The sequence below is a fragment of the Scomber scombrus genome, chromosome 14 (assembly GCF_963691925.1).
Source record: "Scomber scombrus chromosome 14, fScoSco1.1, whole genome shotgun sequence".
Classification (NCBI taxonomy): Eukaryota; Metazoa; Chordata; class Actinopteri; order Scombriformes; family Scombridae; genus Scomber; species Scomber scombrus.
In genome coordinates this window covers 9040290-9052665 of record NC_084983.1, presented here as the reverse complement: position 1 = coordinate 9052665, position 12376 = coordinate 9040290, and the positions used below count along the sequence as shown (strand labels likewise).

At 38.2% G+C, this 12376-nt stretch overlaps 1 protein-coding gene across 1 annotated transcript in view; it reads left to right on the top strand.

The window, feature by feature from the left end:
• Nucleotides 1-9507: 9507 nt before the first annotated feature.
• The window catches only part of LOC133993756 (roundabout homolog 1-like), a 79900-nt gene continuing 77031 nt past the window's right edge, over nt 9508-12376 (top strand). The window contains exon 1 of the mRNA XM_062432813.1: nt 9508-9989. Within this exon, the coding sequence (XP_062288797.1) occupies nt 9929-9989 (61 nt within the window). The 5' untranslated portion in view covers nt 9508-9928. The remainder of the gene's footprint in view (nt 9990-12376) is intronic.

Sequence of the window (12376 nt, the reverse complement as noted above, 5' to 3'; positions counted from 1 at the left end):
TTGTATAGGGGGAGCTCCTGCTCTGTCTTATTGACAATATGGTAGATGCTAAGCTGTGATTATTCCCCAGTGGATAGAAAAAGGAAGGGGAAATCAGCAGTCCTGTCTCCTTTGATCTGCAGACTCTCCCCATTAGTTTGGTGCATGTGCAGATGAGTCTAACAGATATTTAGTCATCATTTATTTCAGTATGGGCAGTTTAATGTGTTTTGGGTGTAAATGCATGCAGTCATGAGGGAAGAGCCTATATGTACTAACAAGGTTTGACAGATTATTTTGATTGTAAGAATGAGATGACAGAACCAACTCAAAACTCAATGGAAAAGTTTCATTCACTGAAGTTATATTATTATATTGCATTTTACACATTTTCTCCTCTCCTCTCTTCTCCTATCCTCCCATTTCAGTGAACATTTAATCATATATACAAAACTGCAAGATACACTACTGACGCTATTTACATAATGGACCTGTTTTTCTTTTTTACCACTTGCAACAGTCTTTTCGTGTCAGATTTTAGATGTCGTAAAGCAACATTTTGCCACCGGAAATGATTACACACACACTTTTTCTGTTTCTGTTTCTGCCATTGCCATATTACATTGTACATATTATATTACATATTCAATTACATCCTGTATTTATTGTGTTTTTCCCTCTACACCCACTTTCTGTATTCCCCCAAAGAAACAGCGTTTCATAAAACTAAACAGTGCGATGTTGTTATTACCACCCACATTTCATAGTCAGCCCTCTACAAAATGCAATCTTCTTCGCTCATTATGTTAGTAATATATCCATGCAATATCCAAGATTTTTGTAACTGCTGTAAAAGATTTTTTTTCATATTGGATATTATATTACAGTTGAATATAATGATTTCTGGTGTTCATAGCTTATAAAACATCAGTATCTGTAGTAGATTGACCAAATATTGGAGGTCTGAAGTAAATGGTGTTTTACTCAACAGTGACATTAGAGCATTTTGAAGTGTTTTTATTGTTTTGTCAAGCACACAGATATGCAAAACTGCACCGACTTACAATATTTCACAAATGAATATAAACCAGATCCAGAGTGAAGCACATAGAATACAACTTAATTATGCTACATAAAGACTTATAAGACTTGGTCAACAGGGGGACTGCACAACACTGCTTTGAGCTAAATGCTAATGTCATCATGCTTACATGCTCACAATGATAATACCAAAATGCTGATGTTTGGCAGTTATAATGTTTTCCATGTTCTCTGTCTTAGTGTAGCATGTTAGCAAGATCTCATTTGCTAATGAGCACTAAACACAGTGCATCTTAGGCTGATTTGAATGGCATTAGTTTTATAAGCATTTGGTCATAAACCGTTACAATTACAATTTTGACCAGATGGTGGCGCTAGATGAAAAGTTAAGGTTAGAAATTGTTACAGTTAGTTGTGAAGTTGACAGGAATATGTGAACCAAATTTCATGGCAGATCAGTCCAAAAGGTATAGAGACATATCACTTAAAACTACAAATGTCAGGGGATCATCTAAATCATTAGGATACATAATCGTTGAACCGTGAATGTCTGTCCAACATTTCATGAGTATCCATCAAATAGTTGAAGAAATATTTCAGTGTGGACCAAAGTGGTGGAACAGCTGACTGACCTCAACTGACCAGGCTGTCCCTAGAGCCATGCTGCTAACATGACTAAAAAAAAAGATTCACATACCTTGATATAGTTATTTTCCAGACCTTTGTATCTACAACAGACTTTGATTGTGTGTAGACAAGAATATTTAAGGGTTTTTGAGCTATGTCATGCTTTTATTTTACACTAAACTAACAACATAGTAGTTTGAAGCTTAATCTAAATCTCCAAAACAACAATGGTGCCTACCCTTCTCTTCACGGTGTTCATAGTCGATTCAATTTTTGCTCAAGTTTCTGGCAAATTTACAATGTTGGCTGTCAGTATTCAGTTTTCAGAACAATTAAAGTGGCGCATGGAGTCAGTGGCCACTGGATGCCAAGACATCCCAGGAATCTGGCTGTCCATCAGACAGCTAGGATGAGTTGCAAAGCTGTTTGTACCACAGATGGCTGATCAGTACAACTGACATCCCATTTCTCTCGCCTGGCGCTGTCACTGTGTCTCATCACCATTCCCACTTGAGAGCAAGTGTGTGCCTTCTGATGTGTGTGTGAAGGTGTGTATTTATTTGTAGGAATTATTGAAGTTGGAATGTGCAGCAGGTAAATGTGAGCATGTTTGTATGGTGTTTGTCTTGGATTATGTATGAACACAACACATTTGAATACAGAATATAAAATGTACACACACACACACACACACACACACACATACACACACACACACACACACACACACACACACACACACACACACACACACACACACAGACACACACACACAGCATTGTACAGAGCATATAGAGAGCTGTGTGTTTTGCTATGGGAGGAAAAGAAAAACTGAAGCCATAGTAATTTGTATCCCCTCATTATGTGTGGATTGGGTCAGACTAAAAACCGAGAGACTCTTGGCTTCACGCTGGGTGGGTTTCAGAAGAAAGTCCATCTGTCTGTCTCTTTTCTCCTTGGTGGAATTTCACACGGAGCATAGCTGTGCATAGTGCTCGCCAGCAGGGTGGTTGGTAGACAAGGAATTTGTTTATTTTAATATGTGAGAGGAGCTGTAGGCTATAAAACTCCTCCAAACATAAAATGGTTTATCATTCTAGGACTTTATTATGCTGGTAATAGTAATGACAGTGTAATGTAATGTTTTTTTTTACTTACTGCAGTACTCACTGTGGAATTACAAAAAAACAGAAACATTTACAAAGAGGGCTTAATGGCAGACATACTAATATGTAAAGTGCAAAAACTTTGAAGCATGAAGCCAAAATAAAAAGCAAAATGTGTTCCTCTCTGACTATCTTCGGAGCACCTTCTATTGTGATCTCTTCATTCCTGCAGCATGTCTCAGGTTTTCAATGTGATGTCCTAATAATGAACATAGTTTCACCTGTCTTTTGGTTATCAGTTTATTTCTAATTTGTCTTATTTCTTAAAGGCAGGCTGAGCCACCAGGAACCATACTGGCTATGTCTATGACATTTCTTCTCATCAGCCTGCTCTGTGTCAACCAGCTGCAGCATGGCTACACCATGGATATTTCATCAGGTCAGAAACTCTTCAACTGACATACATAACATTGTAATATCACAAGTACTTATTTTTTAACTTCTCTGTTGTACCTGCTGTGGTGTTGCTAAGGAAAATATATTAATTTATTGTTCTGTTATGATAAGACTGTTTCTATGACTATGACCCTCAATATATTATCTGTGTTTCTGTGTTATTAACTTATGGTGCAACTTGACTGTGTTAGAAGTGACAACTGTGAACCTCAGAAGCCTATTTTGGTGTTCACGTATAAGAGCAGTTTGCACACTACATGTTAATTCAAATGCTGGTGGGGACTATACTTAGAGAATGTGTGAGTATATATTCATAAACAGTATACCGTCTATTCTGCATATCTGAACACAAGGAATGAAGTCCTAACACCAACCTTTCAGGGTGCAAGTTTTGGGTCTGAGTAGGTGAGAAAAGGATGAAGACATCAATTTAGACCTACATTGCCATCTGGCGGTCAAATCAGTGACTCATAGCCTGATTTAAGACGATATCTAAAACAAAAGGGTGTCTACAGAAATACATCAATGACAGGACTATCGTTGTGCGAAAGTTAAATGCAGAGATGTGTATACCAGTGTGAGAAAGAGAGAGAGGTTTAAAAGTTATTCCTCTGTAGTAGTTTGTGGCTAACGGAAAGCTAATTTGTCCAAAGAAAAGGTAGACCTGACATAAAAGCAGGACGGACACACTCAAGTAGTATTTATAACAAATCAAAAGAGAAGATAAATGCCATGTTTCAACCAGGCTAAATCAGTGAGATATAGGTTAAAAAGAAGTAAAGACAATTATTTGAGCAAATATTTCTTCAGTTCAATATGCAGTTAAGGGGCCTGGCGACCCTGAACCCTCAACATACAAAATGACATATGTCATAGTACAAATGTGAAGACGCACTCAGGCTTTAAAGGATCATCAAGTCTTCACTCTCTCTTTTATCTCAGTAGATCTCCCTCAATCAGATGTTTAAAATGAGCCCAGGGGAACAATTCAATATTTTTTTTTTCTCTGTCTCAGACTCCTTAAATTCTCCCATCACCTGTGGTTCACCTGACCAGATACATCATCAAATAATCCACACAATCATATACATTACATTAAAGATGCTACAGTAGTATGTTGGACATCTGAGGTGCTATTGTATTTCAAACAGGTTTCACTAAAACAGCCCTGCTCTATTTCGTGAAATTTCCTTCAGTGACATCCACAATAACTTCTTTACAGCTACAAATGGACGCCTCGCACCTATGGTTTATGTGTGCAGACCTAATTGCTTCAGTCATGTTTGTGATGATAAGACACACAGGGTGCATAAGGACCAGACATTCCACTGGACATATTGATAGTCAGTACCATTATTATTTCATAGCAAAAGAAGGCCTTTACATTTAACCAAATTTTAATACCCCTACTCCAACATGCCAATACACTAAAAGTTGGATACAGGCCTCGTTGCTGCTTCTTTGGCTTTAATTCCAGTGCCATGATGAAGTTGTGGCTCCCTCTAGTGGTGTATTTTTTAAGAGAATATCCATGATTTTAAGCCATATAGCATCCAAGCACCCCACACCAAGGGGTGCTATAGATAGACTATAGACTCTTTGTAACACAATGTTATGGTCGTTGCATGTAATGTAATGGACCATAGTACACATATTTCAGATTGTGTCAATAATTTAATGACAAACAACTTTAATTAAAAAAAATAAATAATAATCATCAAAAAAGTTTGTTGGCTGCTCAGCTAAATTTGCATTAGCAGTCTGTATATTCAAAAGTGTGTTGCATTAGATTCAGTTTCTGCTTACACAGAGATCATATTCCTCTTGTGACTAAGACATTAAAGCCTTCGTACTCCACTTTTTTGTGAATGCATGATTAAATTTGTTTACACCTCAGTGTTGGCATTATAAAAATGTGCTTCCAGAGCAAAATGTATTCATCTTAGTGGCAAGGGAAATATCTCTGTACCCTCATATATTTATAAAACAATCACAAACTAACTCCAACTTGATGAGTCATCATTTAAATCAAACTGAATAATACCCCAGTCCCCCCTTTCTTCAGCACGACTACTCATTTAAACTTTCCGCAACATTCTTCCATCAGAGCGATTTATTCACTAAGATTCATGTTCGTGATTAAACTTAAGCCACATTAGAAATGTGTTTATGTTGCATATGGACAAGTTAACCACATTTGCAGTGTTCTTTTAATCATGTTAATCACTGTTGTGTTTCCAATACAAACAGCCACAGATAAACACAGAGGGATCCGTGAGGTCATCACCCAAACACCTGCATCTGAACCTGCAACAGAACAAGACAACAGCCTTGGATACAAAGGTACGGTCCATTTGCTAAATGTGATTAGTTCAAGTTCGCTTGATAAATAACGATAATCACTCTGTCCTTTAACAAACCAATGAAGAGTTCATCAAGTTTAGGGCTTACTGTAGCTCTCTACACAACATATCCCTGCCATTTTTCAGCCTCTTGTCATGCATAATGTTGTTGCCACTGCAGTCTGTACTGGTGTTAATCCAGCTGTATCCTCTTTATGTTTCTTATAGCGGAATATGCTACTTGTTCCCTTGTCATTCATCAACATAACAGATGTGTTACTCCTTCTATTCCTAAGCTGCTAGATTTGGTTTCCATTCGATTTGATTTAACACTTTCAAAGAAATGTCTGAAATAAGCTCGACAAAGGCATCAGTGGGGAAAGGGGTGCTTCAGGTTGTGCTGATTCTGTATTTGTCCTTTGAAAGATACAGTGGTGAACCCAATTCCCAGGAAGAGGACTATGATTCCTTTTGCTGACAAAGACTGTAATACCACTTAATACCAGTTCAACAGCTGCAAACCTCAAATACTGTGTCTAAAGCCAACACAGTTCAATCCCCTCTCCCTTTGCTCTGACATTTTATAGTGAGGGCTCTGACAGGGGATGTACTGGGATAGAACAAAGTTAAACGTTTAAGTTTCTGTCTCTGTGTTGAAAGATGACAAAATACTTTTATCCCGTACAGTTCCTCTGACACCCGGAGCAAATTTGAGTAACACAAAGAAAAAAAAAGAGAGGCCAAAATAATTATGTTTTCTGTCTTTTATCTCTAATGGGCACTGTGAGGATTGTTTTTTTTTTTTACTTTTATGAAATCTAAATTGGAGCTTTTACTGGCTTCCATCTGATGTAGTTTATGTGGAGCTAATGGTTGAAAAAGAGATTTTTGATCCGTCCCTTTCCTCTCTCTAGATAAGAAGCTTTTTTATTTCATACATAACATCTTTGTGGCACTGCAGGATAAAAATATGACAGTGACATTGTGAGTCATTGAAAGGTTGTCCAACAGTCTTAACGTCTGATAAGACCATCCGGATGGCTGCCAGTTTGTCAAATTGGAAGGATGTGGAGAAGAAAAGAGGTACTGCATCAGCTTTTCCAACTGTGATGTGGATGTTGATTGCATCTTACTTTTTGTATGACCCTGAGCAACTGTAGTGATGTGCAGTGAGTGGCACTGACAAATAGGTAAAGATATAAATGAGTGGAGGGAAATGAAAGAGCCAAAGAGCTGTCACAGATAATAGGAAAAGAGGAGGATGGAGAATCAGAATTAAAAATAGACGCTAGAATCGGAAAAACCACAATGCAATGAGAGCAGCTGATGGCAGTGGTTACATTCACAGTCATTGTGGATGCATCCACACATTCCATATAATCCACTTGCTCAAGTCATAAAAATCTGTATTTAACTCCAGACATCTAGTAGGAACACAGCATTTCAGTGTGGCTGGACAAAACAGTTACCAGTGACTAATCTGTGACAATGCCCCAAGTTTGTTTCTCTTTGGAGATTGCAAATTATTTATTCCTTCATAAATATTTTTTGGGGTTTGTGCTTTTTGGAGCTATTTTCTTCCCTGGCTCAGAACCAACTGCACAGCAATTTTGAAGTGAAAGAAATAAATGAAAATAGGTCCCAGCACTTGGCACTGGCTCCTTGAAATCCTTGCCATTTTATGGGCTGTGTTGCCATGAAGACACGCATGTCTTTGTGTCCATTTTTCGCCATCTGTTCCCTGGAAATATTGGTGCAGGAGATGCTTTGGAATGTGACCAATTGTGAAATGTTTGATATAATTCACAAACCCTGCATTTAGCTGTGTGCACCGCACCTGTTGTTGAAGCCAAACGTGCATAAAGCCATAGCTCAACTGGTAAACATCTATTCTCTCGTTATTTGTGCTAGCTCGCTTATTTCTATCAGTGTTATGAAATGACACTAATTATGCAGTTACTACATAGCCAAGACCATATTGTCCTCTATTACTGTTGCAGTCATTCAGTCTCAGCCAACTGCGTTGCTGGAGAGTCATATAGTTGGGGTAACATTTATTTGGAAGAGATGTAATAATGTGAAGAGAGACTGCCGTTGATTATCTCAGGGAAAAACAAACACAATAGCAACACACAGCCAAGTATTATGACTGGGTAATTGGGAAAAGACATATGGCACAACTGTAAACATATGTCAGTGCCACTGTTGTCCTGCAAACATTAAATTGGGTATGGGAAATGCAATAAGGCAGAGAGCATAAGCTGCTCTTCAATTAAAAAAAAAAAAAAAAGAGCTGATTTTGTACAAAAGCAGAAACACGTTCGTGATGAGACTATAATTTCACATATTTTATTGGTTGTTTACTAACTGTGATGGCTCGATTTAGAGAGCTGGCTTCATTCAGCAGAGCCACCAGTGATCCACAATGAGCAATTAAAGGATTTAGGCAAGAGGTCAAGGACAGCTTAGTAAGTAAACTTTGTTCAGTCTAAATGTGACTTAAAAGACTAGAGGCATTACTTCTTTTGAAGCATGTGTGCGTGTGTTTGTGAAAGAGCGAGATGGAGAGCTTGAATTTTGTCTAAATGCATAATTATCGTCTCTTTTCTTATGCTACTAATTTTGGTCGGATATCTGAAGGGATTTTAAAATGTACGCTCTTAATTTTAGAAATCATGCATATACTTAGCATATTAGCATGTGCCTGCTTATTGCACAGAGGACAGAGAACTTTGTGTGGAAGTGGACAGAATTAGATTGCAAAACAGAATTAGAACCACAATTAGTAACAGCTGTAGACAAAGACAAAGGCGGCCTCATGAACAAATTGCTAGGAAAAAATCCTACTGTAGGGTAACCAGAACAAAGTGAAAAACAAAGCTTTACACAATGAGCTTTTCCTTTACTCAGTACCATTGCCTTTATACTCCAGACTGCGTTTCAGCTCTGCAGCCAGCAGATGGAGTGCTGACCTAAAAAGGGCACTTCTGAGGTTCACTAGGTCAAAGATATAACTATCACACTTAAAGTAGTTAAACCTTTAACAGCTCAAATTTTATTTAAGTGGAGTATAACTCAAGCTATGTGATTTCTTCAACGTGTTTGATATCAAGATATAATAGGTATTACATTTCCAATGCACTTAAAATGTCATCTAATTTCCCAGTGGTATGTGGAGGGGTCAGAGGGTGAAAACGTGATCGATTTTTGTCATCCAAAGAAGCACAATGCTGCTGCTGTCCAGTGTGGATGAAGGTGCATTTTACTGGCTCATTAAGAATACCCTTTTTATATGTGCACCCTGAGCTGGTCCCTTTAGGCTTTAATAGAGATACAGTGACAGTGCACGCCCTTCCGCCTTGATAAGAGGACAAAAATAGGATAAATCATACATCCAGGTCACATTATTCTCACTTTTAACAGCAGACACGCTTTAGAATATTGAGTATATTTTCCTTTGGATATTGAGCAGTCCACAAAGGCCATTCTTAACCTTTTTATAATTATGAACATTTGAAAAAAAGATAAAGAGAAAAAAAGCGTATCATTTGTGTAGCCAATTGCATATTATTCTGCAATTTAATAAAACAGCTCAACTTACATTTGTGGAACTTATTGTTGGACATTGTCTGCTAAATTTAATCTTTTGGATATCAAAACTATAACATTCACATTGCATAGTTTGCAGTAATTCTCATGTTTTTCTAACATGATCTAGACTACTGTAGCCTGGATCTTTTACATAAGTGGCGAGCTTAATGCACACGTTAGTGGAGTCTCGTGTTGTGAATGCATCCTTATGCGGTTAAATGGTGCCTGACTCGCAGGAATCTCGTCTGTACAACAGAAAAGCCTCTGACTGAGTAGGAAAACCAAACCAGCACTGAGCGCAGAGACGCACGGCGCCTCATCCAACCAGCGCCAGTCCCACGAAACCGGAGTGAAAGGGGGGAAAAGTACGCATTTAAACCATTAAAGTGAATGCAACCGGAAGCTTCTGCTCTTTGGATTCTTGCACTTTTATTCAACTGCGGAAAGCTTCTTCTTAAGTGGAACTAACAGTGATCACCGATGAATTCCGCGAAGTTATCAGCATTTGGAAGTGAGGAGTTCACCGGGAGTGGAGAAAATCCAAGTAGTGTTGAGTGTGTTACTTCTCGACCGCAACGATGCCTCGGACTGATCTGAACTTTGATTAAATAGAAAACCACCCTCTGAGGAGCTGTTCTGAACATTATTACATGTTTTATTGCGGAGTTCAGCAACTCTCCCATCATCCCGATTAGCGGCTTTGCAGTAGAAGTTGTGATTTAGATGAAATAGACAAAACAAAGCGCATTCTAAGTGTGGATTTACACCGTTTCCAGCTCCTCTTGAATGATGCCTGCCTGTTTCACGGGGATTTACTGTCTACTGGCATTTCTACACATTTGTTCAGGTATGAGTTTGCTGGTGTATTTATTGCCTATATAGCTTTTTCTTCTGTTTGGGAATGGGTTGCTTTTGTATTTAGAAAGAGTAATGAAAACCAATAGAGAACAGAGAGTGAGAGAGAAAACGAGAGGAGAGGATGAATATGCTAAGTTTGATCTGTCATGGTACCCTGCGGGTATTCTGGTCACCTTCTCTCTGTGCAGCCAGTGGTATCAGTATGTGGCCCCTAACCCATGCTGCTCGCTGCCTCGTTGCTGAAAGTGACCCATCTATCTATACCTACTGCTACAGTCCAAAGAAACACAGCCTCTTAAGTAGCTCTTATCACACCAGTGGAAAATGAATTGCTATAATAAGTGTCTGGATAAAAAAAAGGTTTATGTGAGAACATGTTTTATGCATAGGATAGGATCAATGGCATGTCCAAATGCATGTGAGAAGTCAAAGTAGGACATGCAGTGGGTTATCATCCTCAGTCCTCAGTGAGTGCATACATCATATGAGCTGCAGGTTAATGAGGAACAGAGAGACTCCACTTGAAGAGTCCCTTTGCACCAGTTAGACCAGTGAGGATGTATTATTTCTGCTCTGTGCTTTGACAATAGTTGCTGCATGATAAATTCATTATTATATCATTTTGACATCACACAGCTATGCTCAAGGTCAAAATGGAAGAAAAAAAATTGTTCAAGAAAGTTAATGCATTTATTTGATTTATTTTTTATTTCCTTTTATATTTAACTTGATTTCTGGTTGAGCCAACTCCAGACTACTCTCCACTAGGACATTCATGTTGTGAGGAAATCAGAGCTTCTGTCAAAAAATATGCATACTGGGTGAACTGTAATATTGAGACAGAAAGTAAACCTTTGGATTAGACACGCTGTGTGCCAGCCATATAGGTGCTATCTTTATGTTGGAGGGTCAAGGTTCATCCAGGGAAATTAACTCCAGGATAACATTGATATAACACTGATATTGCAGCTGGAGGTTGAGGTGCACAGGAGAAGTTTGTGTTGGAGTGCTGACAACATATTTTCGTTCCAGGCTTTATTGGCTCACCCACACTTTCCTTTAGCCTTTATCACATAGGTGGCTGATATCATCCCAGTCAAACAGCTGACCTCACAGGTGTAGGTAGGTCTACATTATGATGTAAACTAGGGCAGCAACAGCAAAAGTCACACAGATTATTATTTTGTACAGACTGGGTAGTTTGAGTCCACATAATATTAAATAACATTTTTACATATGCACCTGCTGTTGGAAATGGGCTTTTTGAGTCAGCAGTGATGATTTTTAGATGTTTTAGGGTTAAAGTTAAATATAAGGGACAACAGCCAACCAAATAGAGACTAATCACTAAGTCTCTCCACAATATATTTTTAAACATATACTTTTAAAAACATATTTAACCATAATGTACTGTTTGGGGTCCTGGATACACTCTATAACTTCTCAAAACACATAATGCTGTTTCTAATTTTAATACAGTTGCTTAGAAATGATTTTGGGTTAGGGTTACTACAGAAAATAATACATTACTTGGTCTCTCAGAGAGCTCAGAAGTAAAACAATGTGAAATGCGATGCTCTGTGCTTGGTGTTGTCAGTACTTTGGCATGTTGTTTTCAGAACTATAGGCAGCATTACCCCCCCCCCCCCCTAAATCCCAAATAAGTCTCCTATTAGTAGTCTGTTATTGGAGATTTATAACAGTTTGTTTTTAACAGGGAATTAGACCTCACCGGGGTCTAATTGATGCCAAGCAGAAGTAATATCACAGTTCTGTAAGCCCAGTTTGTGGTAAAAGGAAGGGTTCTCACTTCCAATATTGTCTTACATATTTGGTTTTAATGAGGACAAAAGAAAAGGGGGAAAAAGTATTTAATACAAATGAGGAACAATGAAAAAGTAAAACTAATTTCAGCAAAACAAGTAGAGTTTCAACCAGACAGAATATACATAGTATATTTTTTGTCAGAATATATCAATTACAGGGAAAGATACACAATAAATCACACATATTTTTACGTCCTTCAAATTTCCTACCGGTGCCAATCTTGTCAGCTGTCAGCAACAGAGCAGTGGCCATAGACTGAAATAATGAACAATACATTTTCAGTGTTAGAGCTTTCTGACACTGAGTGATGGTTTTATTTTTCTAAGCTTTTTTGCTACTCTGATGGCTGAGGTAATTTGCCAACTTCAGACTACAAGTGGGTTAAACATAACCTCATTCCTCACACTTTCCAAACCAAAGATAATGCACTGAATGTCCTTCCTGGCTTCACTGGCTATAGCAGCAGTGGAGCAGCGGTACAGTTTTACAGCCTTTTACCGACTCTTTTCTTACATTTCAGTGGTGACTCAAAAGAGGAAACATGCTAAG